General features: G+C 40.6%; 1 protein-coding gene across 1 annotated transcript in view; it reads right to left on the reverse strand.

Annotated features, from left to right (window-relative positions):
• The window catches only part of ADAMTSL1 (ADAMTS like 1), a 404,153-nt gene that overhangs the window by 45,684 nt on the left and 335,393 nt on the right, over positions 1 to 23,076 (reverse strand). Inside the window, 4 exon segments of the mRNA XM_027670722.1 lie at positions 4,966 to 6,106; positions 7,327 to 7,480; positions 8,966 to 9,145; positions 16,889 to 17,099. Coding sequence (XP_027526523.1) covers positions 4,966 to 6,106; positions 7,327 to 7,480; positions 8,966 to 9,145; positions 16,889 to 17,099 — 1,686 coding nt within the window.

Raw genomic sequence — 23,076 nt, forward strand, 5'->3', positions numbered from 1 at the left:
GCACAATGCTGGGGGTGGTAGATCTCTAAAACAAACCAGATTAGGGCCACCCAGCAAAATCTGTCACAGGAAAAATATCCAGAATTAAAATGATTTTATTTTTCATCATTTTGTGAGTAATAATAAAAAACCCACTATAAATAAAAGAGCTGCCCATTGTTAACCAAGTTTTGTAAATGCCTAGAAAAATGCATATTTGCAAAACATTAATACTTTTTAAATTGCATTTATGCTTGCACAGCCAAAACCCCACCATCGGTTGAAATAATTCCCTTCCCACTTCCATTGCCAAGGATCTTTTTCTTAACCTCTTAGCCATAAACAGGGCTGATTTCTAGTTAGTCACTTCTAACAGTGACAAAAACTATCAATTTTTTAACTTAAAAAACTAGTGTTAGCATGTGATATGGTTTGAAGCTGGCTCCCTGCCAAGTCTCCAAACCTTACCACCAGAAGCCCCCCCCCCCCCCAACAAAAAAAACCTCAGGGAGAAGAGGGAGAAAAAAACTAAGAAAAACCCGAAAACGAGAGAGAGGACAACCAAACTTATATATATAAATATATTTACACTTATATACAATTTCACAAGGGAAAGGGGAAGGGGAAAAAAGAACAAAACTATAATAAAATATATATATATATATATCCCAATCAGTAGCCCGAGATCTAGTAACTAAAGAACAAAAGAGTTAGCAAAGAAGATATCTCACTACTCTCCTGGGACAACCGAGAGTCGCTCCGGAACGATCGCCGGCAACCTCTGTCTCCCAAGGTCGGCAAGGCCTAGCCAGGCCTCGCTCCCCAACACGGCAGACTCAACAGCAGGGAACCTGCACCTCCAAGCCGCCGGAAGGAAAGAGAGTGAAGGCCTCTCCTCCTCTCTTCTTATAGTCTGGCTTACGTAAAAATCGTAGGGAATACTGGGTAAATCTGGACCCTTCCTTGGTTACAAACTGGTCACCAAGGAAGGCCTAGCCCAAACCACCACAGCATGCATCAGGATCTCATATGTAAATTTTTTAGTTTAACACTGACTGGTTCAATCAGTACATGAAATCCATTAGAGTTTCAGAAGTTGTCTCAAATGATACAGGTCTGTAACATTTAAAAGTCGTGTACATTCTCCCTATTTAGGCTGATCTTCCAGTCCTACATCAAACTAATGCCTACAAGCCCCCTAAAAATATTTCAATAAATGTTTCTGTCATCTTCAAGTTGAGGAAAGAGCTTGCCTAACATTACATCTTGTAAAACACAACGTTGCATAATTGTTTGTTGTTATCACCTCTGCTGATGTCAATCTCTCTTTGTCAGCTTAAGTTACCTCAAGATCCAGCACAAATATTTTCAGAAATAGGAATATGCCAGTCAGATACTTGCCTTTTTAAAAAAAATAAATTCCAACACAGCTCCATCTTCCTACCTTTTAAACCCAAGTTTTAATGTACTTCTCCAGAAGCAAACTAATATCCTCTTCTTTTCAATACTTCTTTCTGTTATTTGTGTGTCACAATTTGGCATAGCTACTTTTCTTGGAACCAGATCTTTTCTTATACCTCTTTATATAGAATTATTTTGGCTGATTTCCCTATTTGCTCATAGACTGCTATTTTTGTTATGTATTGAGTTGCTTGTCAGTGGTGAAAAAAATACCAGCTGTAGCAATTCTTTCTGTCACCAGCACGTCTTCAGAATCTCATTTATGGACTTAAAATAATACAGCTTAATGTTTATTCAATTTCATCTCAGTTGCTCCACACTGCATTGTCTCCAAGACAAAAATGTATTTTACAGGAAATGTATCAGTGACTAATTCAGATAGCAACTCACAAACACCTAAGTCTGTATCACCTACTATTTACATTCTGCTTCATGTCCACAGCATACTTGGAAGGCTTATTAAACCATGCATAAATTCCTCAGAGATTTTTCACTTTTAAAACTGATTCCTAAGGAAGTAAATCTGAATATTCTTCAAAACACAATGTTTTCCATCATATACAGAGTCCATAGACTCTTGGTACATATATTATCAGGTTCTGAAATGGCACTCAGAACCCATGCTAGTGTAAACTTGACAGTTTAACCCTAGGAGAGCGTACGGACACTCATGTTAAATATGCACTCAGGCTGAATATGCAGACACGAGTCAGGAATCTTTTACTGAAACTGAAGATATTTTCAAGTGCTGCAGCTTTTTGTATCATATATTTTCATTCCACTGAGTAACTGAAAAACAACACTTTTTTGGGGCCTGTGTTATATATTTTTGTGATGGTACTGAGACTAAACCTAAAGAAATTAATTTTTGCAAGTGCAGTTACGCAGTAGGAGTCATAGTTTTAAATGGATGAAACAGTTCATGGAGTGAGGCAGTGGGAACAGAGCCATACCGTGATCATCATTACTGGACATCACTGATCTAGACAAAATCCATGGCCACAATGCAGTAAAGCGTGTGCCTTTATCTCAGTGTTTTGTATGTACAATAGAGATACCTATCACCCAACCTAAAACAACCAGCCTACACTCTAAAAAATCACAACACAAACCAAGTACTTCTGGAACTTCAGTATATTTAGTAGGGCATGATCTGAGAAACTTCAGCACTACTCTCTGGCCTTCCTCAACAAAAGTGTCTCTCTTTGATACTGGTATGGGGAAGCCCACATTAGTTTTCTTATCCCCATTAAGACAGAGGCGGGCTGGAAAACTGGTTACTCTTTTCCATTCAGTGGCTGACAAAGTATGAAGAAGACAAACTGCAGAGCGAAAGACAGCTTAGGCACCAAACACCACTGCATGCACATGGCCTTGCTGTTTACAGCAGCACACTGTGAGACTCCTTAAACTGCAGCTTTCATTGACACAGCTGACTGGCTGACAGCAAGAGCAATCTCAGCCAAAAAGAGAATACTGCTGTTAAAAAACCCAACACAAAATCCACAGCCCAACTTTTTTATGCACCGTGATTTCTAAACTTCTGTTACCTCCAAACTTACAGGTGGTGAGTACATCTAAAACTCAGAGCACGGTCATTTCCTCCCCACTCACCAACCTGAAGAACCATAAATGAAGAGTACAGAAGGAAGTTCATAAAGTGGAAACTGCCTCAACATTTAAAGAAGAATTGTCAAATGCTACTAGCTGGCAAAGAAATTATATTTTCCTGAGTCTTTCTGATAGAAATTTTGAGCACAGACAGAATGGCCTGACAATTCAGAAACAGAACACAGCATTTAATGCTATTTCAGCCAAACTGAATGGAAAAAACTGGTTGAAAAGAAATTGTAAAACCACATATAAAAAAATTTGAACTAAAATTTGAGAAATAAAAAGACTGTTTTATTTCAGCTAAATGAATCTACCTCTTGCAACACAATCACAGTTTATATGGTATGAAATAAACTCGCCATTTTCTCTTGAGTGTAGTGTCCAGCATCAAGCACATGTGGACTTTATGTAATCTGCCTTCCCTTTCATGCATACCACAGAAGTCACAGTCATTTCAAGTAGAGAAAACAAAAATCCCTTAATGTCACAATTCCAATGAGATATAACCACTGGCAGTGAAAATTGAAGCTTTTTTTCGGGGTGGCATAAAGATATTTTCACAGGAATATGTCCAGGTCTTGATTATGAGTGCATATGATTTCCACCAGAGATACATTCTTGTTCTTAGTGACCTCTCCCCCTTTCAAAAGTTACTGTTTTTTGGTGTGCGAAATCTAATATACTTACTAGCCTTCAGACAGAGAGGCAAGAACCAGGAAATTCAGATCATTAGAGAAAACAATTATTTTTGGAGTGATTCAGTTGTCATAGTAAAAAAGTGACCCCATGCAGATGTCTTAGCTGAGGTCAGTATCTTGTGCGGAAAGAGAGGCTACGAGATCCCTGGACAGCTTTGTTGTACCATGTTGGTCAATATTACTGTTACACTCTCTGCCCGTTCTTACATATCACTTTCTCACAGAACAGAACCAAAATATAAAATTCCAAGTATACACATGACAAAAATTTTTTATCAGCACAGTTAGGCATATAACAAGCACTGAAAATAATGTCTTTTTGTGTGCTCTTGCACACAAATGAATAATGTGGAGTAATAGGAAAGCAAAGGCTACCTGAAAGAAAAACAGTATACTTTCCGTGGTACACAGATAAAAGCGTTCTGTTACTCAAGTTCTCTGGCTACACCTGGGGCCAGAAGTCTGGAGTTTAAACAGATGAGGATTCACCTATGCACATCAGAAGACTAATGCTAAAAGATCAGTGTGTTGAGATGACAGCAGAGCTGCAAACAGCCAGGAAGTATGGTTCCACAGTTTCCACACTCCATCAGAACACGCCAATGGTGATGGTAATGCCCCTTGAGGTTTATCCTGGGACAGTTTTATGCATGGATGTATGTGTGGAAGCCAGAGGCCTCACTTTCTCTGTCTTCTGCTACCACAACCATGGCAGACAGACCCTGTTGGAGCACTGTGAGAAACGCAATTTGTATCTCCAACATAGGATACTAGTAATAAGCAACAATCAATTTTTGTATCTTTCATATTCAACCAATATCTTTCATGTTGGTATTACATAAGAATATCAATCTTCATAGCAAAAATCTCTACCTTTAGATGGGAAAATAAAACAAGGCTCCCAGTCTCCAGACATGGAGGGCTCTGTTCACTGCATAAAGCACTTACCTGTTTTAGTGCTTTACAATTCCTTTGCTTACTCAGTCAGAAGTTCCTGTTTGTCACACCAGTCTGACCCAGTATCCACACCTTCCTGAAGAGTTACAGTGCCCTGTTTACCACTGTGCATGCATTTGCCCTTCTTTCTGCTATGAAGACAGACTACAGCAAAATTTGGTTTTGTCCATGGGACTGACAGGCAGTAAAACATGGAAACCAAACAGTCAAAATATCAATTATTTTCTTAAAAATTAAATAATGGGTTTTGTTTTACCTATCATTGTATTTCACCTCCTCTCCATTCTTAGCCCAGCTGATGGTGGGCTTTGGATTTCCCACTGCTTCGCAGTGAAGCAGCACGCTGAGTGTGCCACTTGCTAGAACCACTGTCTGTCCCAGGTGGGTAACAACCTCTGAAGCAGAAAGCTGTTGTGCTGCTGTAATCTTCCGGAGAATGGCAGGCTTTTGATGAGGTCTGTGCAAGCCATTAGCCAGGTCTACAGAAGTGGGAAGAAACACTTCAGCAGATGATGTCCTCAGGGATCTGGTAAATCCAGAAACTTGTCTGTGGAAAGGGTACTCCACTGAGACTGAATCAACTTTTCGCCTTGATGCTTTGAGGACAAATTCCTGGTGCTCCAAGTGGCTCTCGAAAACCTCGTGAGCCAGCTGCACAACAAGCTGCTCAGTGTACATATCTTTAAGCTCCTCTGGCTGTTGAGACAAATTCCTTATGATATCATCCAAGCGTTTCTGCTCTGTAATCATAGTAAATGGCAGGCTATGGTTCTGGCTATGGTTCTCTTCTGAGGATGCATTTCTCTCCATGGACTCCTGGGCTTCCCAGGACTCCAGATTTTCCCCTGGCCAGCCCCTGTGCTGTAGCAGCCTTGAGACAATATTGTCATACCATCTGCTGCGGTTAGCAAGGTGCCTTCGCTTTTCAGCATTGCTACCATTGAAGAAAATCCCATTGAGATGTTTCTCCTCTGTTCTCAAGGCTTCATTTAAACTGGCCTTTCTCATGGCCTCTTCCTCCCTAATACCAGTTGGCTGCCCAGCAATTATATTCTTGTTGCTTCCAATTAGTTTAATCATGAAATTCTCCCGAGCTGGCCCTGCTGTGCAGGTGTATGTCCCAGAGTCTGAAGGCTTCAAGCGATGGATTGTCATGTACCCATAGGGTGCAACGGTGATGTGAGCTGAGCTGAGGAGCCTCTTGTCATCCTTCTCCCAAGTGATCATTGATTTTCTGAACCTCCTTGCAGGGCATCGGAGAACAACAGAAGTTTTGGGCAGCAGGTAGGCATACCCACCCACAATAAAGTGTAGTTTCTTCTGCTTCCTTGTCTGGATGTAAACTTTCCTTACAGCCATAATATGGGGGCTTTGACTATGAGCTGGCCTGTTGTGCCCTGAAATATCATTAATATTATTAGTATGTGATACCATTAAACAAAACAAGTAGTTTACATTGGTGCTGGCAGCATTTGACCCATTAAACAATAATGGGAAAAACTGGCCACCAGCCGCTGGACATTAGATTAGAACAATCAAGAGGAATAACAAGGCACACTTTAGGAACACAAAAGTTGCCCTGCCCAGAGCATATGCAGAAACCAAAGAACCAGGGACAAAAGCTTTATGAGAGAGAGAAAACTTGAGTGGAAATGTAGTTCTTGTTGTTAAAGTACTTAAATGAAGACTGTTGCTTAGAAACTGCACTGAATAGACAAGTGTTTACCATCCAAATCTTCAAAGGCAACATGATCTTACAGCTCACAATGGTAAGGAAGATTGAAAGTCTTGCTGCCTCAAGGAGTAATGGTGAACAGAACAAAACTCTCTGGACTAGGCTTAAAAACATGGTAAATGTTTTTAAAGTGCACTAGTTCAGTGTGTCCTTCCACGTTCCAGATCTCTACATAAGAGATCTTTATTGTGAAGCACTAAATAAATCTGCATAGGTATATTTTTAGTAAATACCACACAAGATTTGGTCCAAGCATTGGCTCTAAATGTCAGATCTTCTTTCCTCCCTACATACGTAACATTTAGCAGTTTCAGAGTCAAGATGAAACTACACTAACTTTCACATATCCAGATGGCTTACTGCAAACTAGGGAAGAGCATACAGGGGGACTACTGGTCTTGTGAAGGGCAACAACAAATTCACAAAATACCGACATAAAATACATCTAACTTGTGTTGCATGGTTCATTAGAAACCCCAGGTTTCTAATGAAGGATAGAGGATTCTTAGAGACATAATGAAATAATATGTCTTTAAATGATCTACAGCAAAATCCCTCACCAGCCACTTTCCTTGCAGCTGTTCTAGCAGAGTTTATTTGCACCTGCTCTCAGAACGCTGTGGTGTATCTCTGAGGCTCTACAGTCCAGCTATGAGATTTAGATCTAGATTTGGGTCAGAATTTTGAGTCAGTTCTGCCAGAAACTGGTAGTTCTTTTCCAGTACATTTACTCACATCCAGCTCTAATAGTGGAATTTGTAGCTCTCCTCCACTGGTTTGTCTCCGGAAGACTAGCACTAGTGCAAAAGAAAGTTATGGAGCAGGTAATAGCACAGATTTCTTAGTGAAAGACTGACACTGCCAAGCATCTTTTCCACTTACTTGCACAGGGGCCTAGTACACAGGGCCTGATCAAGGATGTCAATGGCAAAGGCAGGCAGAGTGAGGAATTGATGATAACAAATCCCCCGGGTTTCAGTGGTTTTCTGCAAATGGCATTTCGACTCTGTGTGCCTTCTCCACAGCTCACTGAACACTAGGAGCAGGATGAGAAACATTAGGAAAAATGAAAAGAGTGCTCCTTGTCACACACAGCCCCCTCATCTCTCATATCCACATTGCATACTCATACCATAGTACAGAACAGCTACATTTTTCAAAATGCTGCAGTAGAATAAAGCAGAGCAGCATCTGACCAGTGCAGACACAGTAGGGAGATGAAATATCAGCTATTTTCTGTCCTGTAAGGCCTTGATTCTTCACATGCTTCCTTTAGCAATTTTTTCTGTCAGATGATGTCCCTTGTTTTAATGGTACTGTGCTACAGATCAAAGCCAGTCTTTGCACTTTGTTTCTACCTGTCTCTGTCTGCTGGTTGGAAAAACGCCTTTTTGTACCCAAGTGCAGACCCACTGAATTGCAGTTCAGTTGCACTCGCATCTGCTAAAATCTGGCCTAAGCTTAATCTTTGAGCTTTGCTGTTGCAAATCTGTTAGAAATAATAAAGAGATGAGTGTTCCAGTAACCAATTACCTCGGCCCAGTAGTTACAACACATGGCTTACATAGAGAAGTATAAACCCTCTAGTACCAGATCATGGTACTTGATGCACAGGTGGCCATTGTTCAGTGGACTTCATAATGGCTATTATATCTCATATTTATGTATACAGCATCAAAGAAAGTGAGAATGCAGCAATGCCTTTGCACCGAGACCCAGGCAGCAGCCTGTAAAAAGGGTTAGAAAATGGGTAGACCCCTATAATTACCATCTTCACTGTCAGAATGGCTATATGCCTCCTAGCAGAAGACTTCAGGAAAACATCCAGTAATTTGAGTGAAATGTCAAGAGAGATCATCATAAGAAGAGAGCAGGTGGGACACCTCTATGAGATGTCTGGCATTTCTCTTACAGTTAGGACAATTTCCACTATCTTCCATGAAAGAGAACTAGAAGAGTGGTGGCAGAGACTGCAAGATGTGGAATGATTTTCGTGCTTGTTGGCATTATGAAGTCAAATTATATTTGTAGTCTGTCATAATATTTACTGTCATAAATATAAAGGGAAATACTCTTAAACCATATGAGGCCTGAAAGGGAGCCTGGGGAAGTGCAAGAGACTTCAGCAAAGTGAGTTTGTTTTGCCATTCTTAAATTGAAGGCTTTGGGAACAAAAAGCATTTAGCCTGGGATAATAAAGATTACTCTTCACTGATGCCTTGGATGAACATAAGCACAGGCATGGACAGAGACAGGGATTTATTGTGTTGAGCATGGCTTCTTTCCACACCAGAAGGTAGGTCTTAATAGTGTGGTTGGATAGCTAAAGCACATCTGTGGAGGCAATCACCACAGAGGATCATGGAGCTAGTGATCACAACCCCAACAAGGACAGATTACAGGACAAAACTGTGCATAACATGCTTTGTGCCATCTGACCTCATTTGGCTCCTCTATCCCAAATTACTTAGGAACTTAATCTCCAAGAATTGTACAATACTCACGCATATGAATAGCATACCTGTGTCCAGTCAGAGAGCAGCCACTCATTGGGACAATCTTCATTTTTGCAGACTTGTTGGGTAACTGTCCTTGGCATGGAGCAGAAGGTTTCTGGCAGCTCTAATAAGCTCCCATCTGCCAGGCGCTGCTTACAAAATGTATCTCGCTTCTGGACACCATCGCCACATGTCTGCGAACACTGTGAGAAAAGAATGAGCCACTTTACATCACACTTGCAGCATGGCAACTTGCAGCAAAAATTACTTTTGAATTTGGGTAGAAATCAACATGTGGTTTTGGCCAAATAGAAAACATAAAAAAAAATCCTAGAGACATCAAAGTAGACTGCTTTTAAAAATGACAAAAATATTTTGGAAAGTGGAAGCTAATATTTAGAAAAACTGCTTTAGTATTTCTGAAATGTTCTGTTTTGTACAAAAGACATGGAAACAATGGGGCAGCATCGCAGTATGGAGGTGGAAAATCTGTCCTTTCCTGTAACCACCAACTGGAAAATGAGACATTTGCATGTGATGTGAGGATCTACACGCTAATATCTCCATCTGAGCTCTGACTGTAATACTAAGAGTGTCAGAGAGAGTGGAAAAGTCTCGTCCAGCAGTAGATGAATAAGCTGGGATGATTAATATCCAGAGAATACACCTCTTCTCTCTCTTTAATGTAAATATACCTCTCTGTGTCCATTTTCTACTCAAGCAGGGCAGGAAATTTTTAATAAGCAAATTTAGTAGCTTTCCTGATTGTTTTTTGCAAAGTTTGTTGCTCAGTCCTTTTTCCTAAAGATCTCTTTCCTGAGGCTGCTAACAGGCTCCTAGTTCTGCTCAGTCCAGCCAGCTCAACTTCTTTTCTCCCTTCTCCTAGAAAAAGAAAGGGGGAGCTTGCACTACTGCACTACACTGACATGACCAGGAGTTGCTTATAGCTTGCAACATGGCAATTATGCATGACAAGCAGACAACCACATGAAGAAGTATTAAAACTTAAACAGTTTAAAAGGAGTGTTTTAGAAAATCTTGCAGTCAGAAAGACACTTCTCTCTTATATAGAGAGCTGCATGAACTTTAGTCTAGCCTGAATACCCAGGGGCAGCCAATAGAGGCAGAAAGCCTAAGTCTTACACTAGTAAGTCTTTCAGCTTCCTCACTATGGTGTTGACATGCCATAGAGCTCAATGCCCTGTAGCTGCAGGAGTCACTGAACCAGCTGTCTCAGAGCTCTCCAGCCAGTCAGACCTGCTGAGGCAAATGCAGCCCTCCAGGTCACAGGTGCCAGGAGTGCCTGATGCCTCCTTATGAGGCTGGGGTAGACAAACAGTTATTTTGCAGAAGGTGTGCTGTGGGTGAAGGAGCTACAGGAGGAAGTGAACAGGCTTTGTAGTATTGGAGCAAATGAGCAAGAGAGAGACTGATTATATTCAGATATGCTACAGCCTCGAGACTTTGGGGAGTCTTGAACCTCATTTGTAGTGGAGAAGCAGATGGACTTAGAACCCTACAGGGTAATTAGCCAAAGAATGTTAGTCATAGGTCTGTTAAAGGTGAAGGCTGGAAGCTGGTCACTGCATGTACCAGGAGGAAGGTTCCTCCTCCTTCCTAAAATTTGAAAGGTAGGATGTGTGCCTTCTAGAACAGGTACAAGAAGGCCAGACAACTGATGAGGTGGGCAAAGGTCCTTCTGGGATAGAGGGGCCTCCTAAAGCAACACCACCAGCACCCCACATCACGACCTCCTCTGTTAAGAGGAAAGGAAGGGTAGTTGTAATAGCAGACTCCCTACTAAGGGGAACAGAGGGCCTGATATGCAGACCAGACCCAACTCACAGGGAAGTTTGCTGTCTCCCAGAGGCTCAGGTAAGGGACATTACTGGAAAACCCTCTAGTCCAATAAGGCCCTCTAATTACTGTCGGCTATTGGTTGTTCAAACTGGCAGTGACGAAATAACAAAAAGAAGCCTTAGCGCAGGGCCCTGGGAAAATTGGTAGAGGGATCAGGAGCACTGGCAGTGATTTCCTAGATCCTTCCAATAACAAGGTATAATATTGATAGGAATAGACAGATCCATCAGGTCAATTAGTGCCTCTGAGGTTGATGAGATTGGAAAAATTTTGGATTTGTTGCCTATGGGATGATCTACTCAACACCTGGTCTACTGACACCTGACAGCATGCTCCTATCTCAGAGAGGAAACAGAGTTCTAGCACAGGAGCCAGCGAGGCTTGTTGACAGAGCTTTAACCTAGCTCGGAGGGGGAAGGGGACAAAACCAGGCTCACCAGTGATGAGCGATGGGATGGTGTGCCAAAACCTGAGAAAACCAGCACTTAGGGAATCCCTCAATCTGCCTCACAAGGTTTTGGCTACAACGTACCACACCTGAAATGTTTCTACGCTGACAGATGCAGTATGAAGAACAAACAAGAGGAGCTCGAAGCTTTGGCCCAGTGTCAGAGATTTGACACCATTGGTGTAAGTGGAACCTGGTGGGATGAGACCTGTGACTGGAGTGCCCTTCTGGATGATTACAGACGCTTCAGGAGGGATAGGTAGGGCAGAAGAGGTGGAGGGGCGGCACTGTATGTAATAGAAGGGTTAGAATGTATGGAGGTCACAGTGGGCAATGGCACAGTTGAGAGCCTCTGGGTAAGAATCAAGGGGCAAACAAATAATGTGGATATCATCATGGAAGTCTGCTATAGACCCAGTCAGGACAATGATGGCAATGAATTATTATTTGAGAAACTAAGGGAGACTTCCAAGTCAACTGCCCTTGCCCTTATGGGGGACTTCAACTTGCCAGAAATCAACTGGGAACATCACACAGCTGGTACAAACCCGGCCAGAAGATTCCTAAAGAACCTGGATGACAACTTTATGAAACAAGTCCTAAGGGAGTTGACATGGAAAGATGCCCTCCTTGATCTGCTGCCTGTCAACAGAGTGGATCTTGTGAGCAAAGTGGAGATTGGTAGCCGTCTTGGCCACAGTGACCATGAAGTGATGGAGTTTAAAATCTCTGTTGCCAGGAGGAAAAGTGCCAGCAAAACCTCAGCTCTGGACATAAGGAGAGCAGACTTCAGGCTGCTCAAGGAATTAGCAAGTAAGGTCCCACGGAAAAATGTTTTTGAAGGTGTTAGGGTCCATCAATGCTGGTCACTTTTCAAACATCACCTCCTAAGGGCACATGAGCAGCAATTCCTAAGTGTTAGAAATCAAGCAGGCGAGGCAGAAGGACAGTTTGGCTGAACAGGAATCTTCTCTTGGAGTTAAGGCAAAAAAGGAAGGTGTATGCCCAGTGGAAGCAAGGTCAAATGACATGGGAGGAGCTGTTGACTCCCTTGAAGGCAGGGAGGCTCTGGAGAGAGGCCTCAACAAATCAGAGGAGTGGGCAATCACCAACCATATGAAGTTAAATAAGGGAAAGTATGGGATGCTGCACCTGGGATGGGGCAACCCCAGATGTTCGTACAGACTGGTCGATGAGATGCTTGAAGGCAGTGCTGTGGAAAGGGATCTGGGGGTCCTGGTTGTTGGCAAGTTGAATATGAGTCAGCAGTGCCCTGGCAGCCTGGGGACATAAGGCAAAGCATCGCCAGTCGGTCGAGGGAGGGGATTGTCCCACTCTGCTCTGCACTGGGGTGGCCTCACCTTGAATACTGCGAGAAGTTTTGGGCACCCCAATATAGGAAAGATATTAACTTCTTAGAGAGTGTCCAAAGGAGGACAAGGAAGATGTTGAAGGACCTTGAGGGAAAGCTGTATGAGGAGCGGCTGAGGTCACTTGGTGTGTTCAGCCTGGAGGAGACTGACCTCATTGCAGTCACAACTTCCTTATGATGGGAAGAGGAGGGGCAGGTACTGATCTCTCCTCTGTGGTGACCAGTGACAGGATCCAAGGGAATGGCCCGAAGTTGTGTCAGGGCCATATCAGGATATTAGGAAAACGTTCTTCACCCATAGGGTGGTTGGGCACTGGAACACGCTCTCCAGGAAAGTGGTCACAGCACCAAGCCTGACAGAGTTCAAGAAGCATTTTGATATGACCCTTGGGGATGGTTCTGTGCAGGGCTAAGGGTTGGACTCAATGATCCTTGTGGGTCTGTTCCAACTCAGCATATTCTGTGATTCTGTGATTTAGGATACACATTTTCCTTAAAAGACAGCAGCTCCTTGCTCCAGAAGCACACTACTGAAAATGAGATAAACATTCTAATCGATTTTGTTAAAAAAACAGAACTGTATTAAAATAAATAGTCTGCAATCTGTAAAGAGATGTTTTAAAAATTGTTTGGAATGTTACAACTCTGATAATCATCATGTATTTATCTGCCAGGAACACTGCGGCTTCAAATAGCATTTAATTCAGATAGTCCTTCCTTACAAGCATAAAAGGCCTTAGAAAACACTGCTTACAGTTTAAATGTTTTGATTCTTTGTTTGTTTGCATGAAACCAGTATGAGGAGGTGCCCTGAAAAGCACAACGAACTCCATAGATGAAACCAAAGAAATGGTTTGAAACCAGGCTGTGTGGAGAACAGATGTCACCCTTTCATGTCAATGAAGCTTTAAAGGACTTCCCCTAGGGCAATGAAGGCACCTTGATGCAGGGCCCTTCATCTCCCTGTTTGGGGGTACCCTCGTAGGACCCTGGGGAGATGGGATGTTGTGCATCCCTTAATCCAAGGAAAGAAATCCTACAGGGTTTCTTCTGCTGGAGGGTTGCACGGCAGCTCTGCTGCATGACTGGAACTCACCTCCAGAAGATGTCTCAGCCACTCACATCCTGTCCAAATGTTTTTTTTCTCTCACACATCTCAGAAGCCATCACCTGCAATAATCCCTAAGTGCAATGCACAGTCCTGATGGTGCAGGTTTTCACATGGACGTCACCCATTGGAAATCTGTGCGAGACTGAGCTGAAAGGCTTGGCTTTCCTACAGGGTGGGAGTAACTGTACAGATGTTGGTGATGCAAAGAAAGATAACAGATGTCCTTAAACACTGTGAGAATGGAAATTGATTTTGACAGATTTGAGGGTTTTTTCTTGCTGTACGCACTAAACAGAGGCAGAAGACAGTAGGTAGAGAAGCACATTTTTGTGCTGTTTTCTTCTGTTGAAAGGTAAGCACAAGAAAGATTCAGTGCCGAGTATGTTCACAGCTGGCCAGCCTGAAAAGTCTGTTGAAGTAAGGCAGAAGAGCTACAACATGACCTTTGTTATGCTACAGCAACGAATTACAGCACAGGTTCTCTCTCAGCCCATAGAAGACAGCTGATTAATATAGTTGTTAAATACTTTATACTTAATCAAGCTTCCTCCTCACTAAGATCTGCTACACCTTTCAAAAAGACAGCATTTGAGAGCCCTTGAGCAATCACAAAAATGACTTTAAACAGGCAAAAATATGCCTGTTTACACTGCTGAGGAAGTTATTCAAATCTTGACAAAACCTGTCTGGAGATAGCTCTAGCAGAAACAATTTTGATACTGTTCTAGAGTGGCCTATAGCTAATGGTCACTTAGCAGAAAGTCAATTTTTCAGCATGTTATATCTCTTCTGACTGTTCAAATAAACTTACAGAAAATTGCTTTCTGTAAGGACTGTGGCAATTACAGGATTTTAACAAGCACAGGCTTCTAGCATATCCTAATTTTGAAATGCTTGACTTGATTATGTTATTATGAGATGCACTAGAAGAATACTATTTGTTTGTCGAAATAAACACCTGAAGAAAAGTACAAAGATCAGTGTTTACAGAGCCATAGTGCTGTCTACTCTCTTATACGGTTCTGAATCATGGGTTATCTACCACCACCACCTACGTCTCCTAGAACGCTTCCATCAACGCTGTCTCCGCACAATCCTAAACATCCACACTGGTCAGATTATGTGACCAATACATCTGTTCTAGAACAAGCAGCAATCACAGGTATTGAGGCCATGTTGCTGAGAACACAGCTGCGTTGGGCAGGGCACGTCTCCAGGATGAAAGATCACCGCCTCCCTAAGATCCTGCTTTATGGTGAACTTGCCACTGGTTGGCGCAAGAGAGGAGCCCCGAAGAGAAGATTACAAGGACTCCCTGAAACAACATCTCAGCCTTGGCCATATTGATCACCATAGCTGGTCTACTCTGGCCTCCAATCGGGAGGTCTGGAGACACACCATCTATAACGCTGCTGATGCTTTTGAGAAAGCACGCAGGATCACTCTTGAGGAGAAAAGACAACGCAGAAAGAATCGTGCCTTGCAGAATATACCTCCTAAGGAGTCTTTCTGCTGTGCCTTTTGCAACCGGACATGTCTATCTCCTATTGGCCTTTTTAGCCACCAACGCACTTGTAACAAATGTGGGTAGTGCCCTTCCCAAATCTTCGTTCGCGAAGCCTAGCCATGATAAGAGCCTAGAACTTTTCAAAAGTACAGGTAAGTATATATGTGTGTGTGAATATCAGTAGACAAATTAAAGCATGAACTATGACTGAATTGCTTTAAACACAAGACTAAAGCCATAGGATAGTTATCTAGCATTGCCAGAACATCAGACTAACATAAATTTTTGTTACTGGGTTGCTTGCCCAAACCCAGAGCTGTTCCAGCTTCACGGACTTATCAGCTTCTTTAGGTGAGTACATTAACATCTCCCTGGTTTTTAAGTAAAGACCAGATTTTATAGACAGACACTGGGTAGGCATATGTCAAGTCTTCATAAGATGGGATAAAGCCTTCCATCTCTCAGAAATGAAGATTCAAACAGGCCTTTGGTTGCACCTACACCACACTGCAAAGTTTTCCTTTAGTGTTGACAACAGTGCAGCAGTTGTAGAAAGCAGTCCTTTCTTCCTATGCAGCATTATAACCATATAAAAAAGTATCTTTAAGTCTTTTGAATTACACAAGTATTTTCATTTGCAACAAGATGGCAGAGAATTAATTTCAGATTGCTTTGTAAAGACAAAAAGCCTTGTACAGACCCATTATGTAGACAGTAATTTTCATCATTAGTGTAATAAGGCATCTATCTCTCAAAGAGAAGTGTTTAATATACATTTGTGACTCCAAAGAATGAGGAGTGTTTCTTTTCCTAAACTAAATTAATTATTTAAGAATATATGGAATACTCAAACTGCTTTACAGATCCTTTTATCCTTGATGCTTCTAGTTTAGTATTCCTAGAAACCTTGACATTGCTAACCCAAATCTGCTCACTGCAGCTGATCAACATATTCCAGATGTTTTTGTTTGGAATCTATAGCCAGCTGTTAAGATTTTCCAGCAACTTTGCATTAAAAATAGCTATATTCATTATTTACCTCTGAAAATATTCATGTATTTTTTTTAAGAGCAAAAAGCATACTTTGCAGTTTTTAATGGCTCACCAGAATGATTTATGATTCCTCTTGATGGGATAAAGCAAAATCATAGAATCATAGAATGGTTTGGGTTGGAAGGGACCTTAATGATCATCTAGTTCCACCCTGGCCCATCCCACACGCACCCCCACCACTATGTGCAGAGACAGCTTCCACTAGACCAGTTTGCTCAAAGCTACATCCAACCTGGCCTGGAACACTTCTGGGAAGGGAGCAGCCACATCTCCTCCAGGCAAACTGTTCCAGTGCCTCACCACCTCACACTGAAGAACTTCATCCTAATTCCTAAACTAAATCTACCCTCCTTCAGTTTTAATCCATTACCCTTTTTCCTATGACCACATGTCCACGTCAAAAGTCCCTCTTCAGAGCTTTTTTGCTGGCATCATTCATGTACTGTAAGGCTGCTATAAGGTCTTTCTGAAGCCTTCCCTACTCCAGGTCTCCAGCCCATCTTCATAGGAGAGATGCTCCAACCCTCTGATCACTGATATGTGTGTAATGACTACTCTTAGCACTCACAAAATGAGATTATACATACATTCTTACCTCTTGCCATTCTGTAGGATACCAGGAGGGCGGGCAGTCAAAGCGGTTACAGCCTTGCACAAGGGATGGCTTAGGTTTAGAGCACAGTTCATCTGCCAAAATCATGCTCTCATTAGTCTCTCTCGACAGTAGATGAGAACAGAAGACCTTTCGTGTCTGTAAACCAACCCCACAGGTAAGACTGCAGGTGCTCCATTTCCCAATCTCCCACCTATGAAGGGGTCAGGAGAGAAAACCTTAAGCACAGAATAAAATCACCTTAATTCTTTTCTTATTACAATGACAGATGGAGTAAAAAAAGAGTAAAAGAAAGGCAATTTTTCTTCTCTGATCACCGTCACTCTTGTAGCTGGAGGATGAGGCTAAGGTGAATACTCACAGTTCTGCATTTTCAGCTCCTGTCAAAAGCTCTTGGACTCCAGGTCTTTGGGATTCCTGCAATATCACAGGAACAGTGTTGTGTCCTACATTAAGAGGTTTTGGTGTGCAAGAGCCTAGCTTAATTTTTCAAGACAGAATGGATTAATTAGCAAAAAATAAAAGAAGATATTAACAAAGCTTTAATCAAAGAGATGTAAAAGTGAAATGCTGAGCATGAATTTCTTCCAGAAGACCCAGTTGTGGCATTCCTGATGGACTTTTCCATGCTGTGGAGATAGGACATACTAAGGCCTTGAGAGATGCAATGGGAGGGCAGAGTATGATCTTCAACCCCTGGATGAACACTCTGTCACTGAACTAGCTCTTCTCTGCACTAGTTACATAAATCCTGCATCAACAGGATTATTGATAACTGAATTTCAGTGCTCATCACGTTAAAATCAGATTTCTGCTTTTTGATCTGTACTGAATACAAGCCCTAATTCTGTCTGCCAAACATAGAAAATTGTTAAAATATTAAATCTTCTACTCACGTGCTCTACTAGAAAGCACTTCAGAGATATGCATAAATGTGTACACAAAAACGTCATATATTCAGAAGGAGAATATAAGAAAATAGTCTTCCCATCACCTTCATGCAAAACTCTGCACTGATCTGGACGTATTCCCACATCCAAAATGAAAGTATGAAAGTCAGATAGTGCCACTTTTTCTAACTCTGAAGAAAGTCTAATTCATTTCTTTCCAGCTTAAATGTTATTGAAACTGATTGCTGAGGGAATAAACTAAAAATTCAGGAAAAGGAAGCCTCAGAGAACCAGTCTTTGAAGAAAGCAAATCCAGGCAGAAGGTTAAAGAGAGTGACTGTGAAGGAGGATACCCTCCTGCTCCACATAGGATGGTGACAGATAATGAAAGAAAGTTAAGACAGATGTCAGTAGAAGGAAGGAGAGGGAAATGACTCTGATGGTCTGAGATCTGCCATTAATGGAAATAGCTCAGCACATTTAAAACACATCACATTAGCAAACACATCACTTAAATAATTATTCAAGATTGTGCCATCCTACAATCACAGAACAATTCTAACCTCTATTTATTTTATAATATTATTTTGAGCATTTGTTTCCTCCCTCTCAGTAACAGCCTTAACAAATTGAAATAGCTAGCATGTAAGAAGTACTTTTTCCTCCCTAGGTGATATACTGAGGGACCAAAGGCACATTGCTCCCCTTCCACGCTCCACCTGCTGGTGACATTCTCTGATTTTATAATAGGACAGAATACGTTCCGAACATCACGGTAAACTCTATCAATACCGTAGTTTGCTTTTATACAACAGTCTTGGTTCTGTTAGTAGCAATGACAAAAATCTGTTTAACCTTTTCTAACAATAAATGCATCTTGCACACTGAGTTAGAAGTTACCATGGTCACTTTTGCAGGCCATAATACACTGAAGGACACTAATCCTGATACATGTACTGGGAGCTATTTATCAGTGGACTAGGAGTGACATATGGCAACTAGTTAAGCTCAGCTGGAATATGTTCTCCATATGAATGATCTGGGGGGAGATGTCTTCCTAGATTTTCCCATGAAATTGTCAGTCAGAATTAATGTCACTATCATCTACCCTTCATTTTTGGCGCAATCTAAAATAAGATATTTGAGTAGGTGCTGAAAAGAAGGCATTTTCTTATTTCACAATTTATTTTGATACATGGTTAGTTGCCAAAGTTTTCTTTTATTCAAGTGCTGGCAATAGCTGCTGCCTCCAGCAACTCTTTGTTTGTTATTGGTATAAGGGCAAAATGTTTTTGTTGGCAGTCCATATCTCAGTGGTTAGCAAGCCACATAAACCCTTTGGACATCTTGGCTTCTGCAGAAGAGGTTATCTGTTTCCTCTTCCAGAAAGCAAAGCTGTGTTTCAGTAAAGAGAAAGGATTTGCCTTTCCTGTGTCTGAAATTTCTGAATGTTTCAGGTTGCATCTGTCGCCCTACCTGTAACATCAGTTTGTTCACAATTCTTTCCAGCTGCTTTAAACAGGACATTCCTTAGCGGTGCTCAAGAACCATGAGGTCAAATTCCCTCTTACCCCTGTACTTTCGTAGTCCCAAGTGACTTTTATGGGCTTTCATAGATGCAAAGTAAAGAATGTAGAGCAGAGTAGAGATGTGCTAAGCGGAGTAGGGATATGCAAGTAACCAAACCCATAAATTATACGTTTGATTGGCAGAATTTCAAAGTCCTAAAAAGCACAGAGAAAATCAGTGATAATTTTACAGAATCACAGGGCTCTAGGATTATTTTGTAACAGCTAAAGGTGCTTGCAACAATTTGAACTAGTATTAGTCTACAAAATTTACCAATTAGTTTCTAGACTACTTGTACTTTTGGAGATAGTATTTTTTTTTAGATATTTCTTTTCTGAGGTAACACAGTTTTACCCTTACTGTAGAGTGTTGTGATGCTAACTGAAAGAATTCCAGTCTTACTTCATGTGGTACTTATCTGTGCATTCCTCTGTCTATTTTTATTTCTGGGTGTTTTGGCTACACTGAACTGACTCTTTCAGTGCATATGGAACACAAAAAGGATGCCCGGCACGTACGTGTCAATATGAGAATTAAAATTCAAGTAGGAAGTAATCCTGAATTTTAAAAGGTGAATGCGGTAGTTACAGAATCAAGATAAAGGAACCTTGTGCAAGTGGAACCGGTATCTTTGTTAGGTGACTGCGGCTGCTGTTAACCTACAAACTTAGGAAAAATCTGCATACTGCCTAATTTATAGACAAGCTCAAAATCATTGGTTTGGTACTTCTCGTACTGCTTCCCAAAGACCGGTGAAGAGATTGCATAGTTTTGATCCAAAACATACTTTTTTTCCCTTCTTCTTTTTCCTTCACTACTGCCCAAGGCTGTACTAAGAAGTAGGAACAGAGAAACAGTGTTTTTTTTACCTTATCTTATAGTAGGACTTTGGCTCATCTATACTTATAAATCATTGGCTTGTCCTGACCCTAGGTCTATCAGTTCTTCAGTTGTCCACTTCCATCTCCTAAGTATCTAAGTAGTGGTTATGTATTTAAGCACAACCAGATTTTTAAAATATTTCAACTACTGTACTTAATATAAAAAAGATTTCAAAAGCTTTTCATCCTCTGCAGAATATACATACATAACTCTGCTGATATACATAAAATACATTGAATACTTGAACCGATAGAATAAAACCTACATTAATTCAAAAACACAGAGAATTTAGAGATGGCTAACAAAGAGGAATGTAACAAGAAAGAGACGATTCATAGGGCTGGATAAGTTGAAATTAATATGTGTATATTAGTGATACATGTATTAGAATACACACATATGCACATTTTCCAAATGGTGAAAACAAGTTGCCACTAGAAATATATAGGGACCAGAGGATGGGCCAAAAATACAACTTCTTTCAAGTATCATCAAAATTCCAAAATCAAAACTGATCACAGAAGCTTTTAACTTTCCAAATGAACAGTTTCCTTCTTCCAGCAGGATGATTTAGTAGTTTTTTTAGTGTTGGTCAACTATATGAAGACCTACAATGCATATGAAGACAGGCACACTAAGTAGTGTACCTGATCTGACTGCTCAAGGCAACCGTTTTCCTTTAGGTTTTCTTACACACAATGCTAAGGGTGTAGTCTAAAGTAAAGACAAAAATTCATTAGAAAGCCAACCAACTGGAGCACTTGCAAAAATTTCTTACATTTCTAGGGACTAGAAACAAAAAGTGAATTAGTAATGGACAGATTTTATGAACAGAAAAACATGAGTTAGGAAGTTTATCAGTTCATATTATGAATTAGACTAAAAATCTATAATATAAAATTACTTTTATGAATTATAAGTCCAATTTCTAAAGGACCAATGAGAAATTGCAATTTTCTGGAACATTCTCATTAAATAAATTAGGCCTACCTAAGCAATGCTTATGCATATGCTAAACTCCAGGTAAACAAGCAGTTTCCACAATCAATCATCATCAGTGTGTTTTAAAATGTAAATATTTGCAGCTCCCTTGAATAAAAGAAAGAGAATAACTGTGAAGCTCCAATGGCCAAAAAAGGCTCAATAATCTGAAAATCCTGAATACTATCACAGAACAATTATTCCATATTATTAATGTAAGTCTAAAAACATTAGAGATTCTCTCAAAAACCAGCTTAAACATGTTATTTCTAATTATCTCAATATAGTTAACAAAAATCTTCCTTGTGATGCCCAAATTAAACTTGCACATTGGTGTTCAGGTTCAGGCTGTTTGAAAGGAAAAAAAAAAACTTCTAACACACAACTTAAACATGAAATTCTTAAGAGTTCTATAAATTTAATTTTAATTAGAAATAATTTTTCTTCTTTCTTGTAAAAAAAAAAAAGTATCAATATTATATTGTGCCCCAGCAGTTCAGGTGAAGAACTAGAGGATGAAGTGAGCAGGACCTTGTTCCTGGCTCTGTGCTGAACTCCAGAAGTGAATGAAACCAGAACTGTTGAAACATGGGCCAACCCGTGACAAATGTCTAGTCTAGACGGAGCCACTATGCAGCCGACAGCTTTGGATTAGGCCCTATATGCAAAGAATATACATTAAACCCGAAACTATTCTAAGGTGTCAGGTGTTGTAAGAATTTTTTCTAGGGATATATGATTTAATCCTGACAGACTCCCTTCAAGCACTGCCAAGAAAATTGAATACTGCACAGGAAAAGTAAACACCATTCTACAAAAAGACCTCCCAAACTAGTTCTAAAAAAATAAAATTATTGTCATTTTTATGTGGTTAAACCAAGTGAAAGTGATGGAAAAGAACTCTTCTTACTTCTAAAATAAACATTCATCAATGTGGAGAAAGGTTTGCATCTTACCTAGCATCTGACAGCTGCCTGCATAAAGACATTTCTCAGTGCACAAGATCTGTGAGGCAGCTGGGTATATGCACATACAAGAGACTGAGTAAATCACATATTATGTCAATACTGGTTTCCTCTCATCCTCTGCCAATCTGTGTAACCTCCAGGGGACCCTGAAGACTGAGAAATCTGCTCAGAGCCCATATATCTCCTCCCTTCCTTTCCCATTATAAACCTGGAGCAGTGTTTGTGGTAAAGCTTCCTGTTTCATAAGTGTGAAAGTCTTTCTTTAGGCTCATTTTGCAGATATATCTTCGGTTGAGTAAGTATTCTTACTGTCATGCCTTAAATACCATGTCAAAATGTGATCTTAAACTCTGAACAGCAGAGAGAGTCACTATCCATCCTGTTTAGGTAGCACACTTTCTTGCAGTGAAGCTACAGGATTGAGATGAGAACTGAGTCAGTTCTTGACTTTATAATCAAAGAATTCTCAAGAAAGGGACTCAAAAGCTAAGAATTTAAGTACAAGTATTTTTTTCACCCAGATGTTAAAACACTCACAGCAAAATCAGACTGCTCCTTTGAAATGAAGTGTGAGAGCCAGCACCTCAACCCTGATGTTTAAACAGGGATCTGAGTTCTGTAGGAAGTGATCTCCCTACTGTTATGGTTCAGTCTGTATTGGAGAGAACATTAGAAATACACATACAGTGCACATACAGCTCAGAAGAAAAGTGAAATTTAACTTAGCTCTGAAAAACTTAATACTGAAAAGAAAAAAGAAAAAGAAAAGAAAAGAAAAGAAAAGAAAAGAAAAGAAAAGAAAAGAAAAGAAAAGAAAAGAAAAGAAAAGAAAAGAAAAGAAAAGAAAAGAAAAGAAAAGAAAAAAGGAAATTTCAGGAAA

This window comes from Neopelma chrysocephalum, unplaced genomic scaffold, assembly GCF_003984885.1.
Source record: "Neopelma chrysocephalum unplaced genomic scaffold, ASM398488v2 Primary Assembly neopelma1_96926, whole genome shotgun sequence".
Lineage (NCBI taxonomy): Eukaryota > Metazoa > Chordata > Aves > Passeriformes > Pipridae > Neopelma > Neopelma chrysocephalum.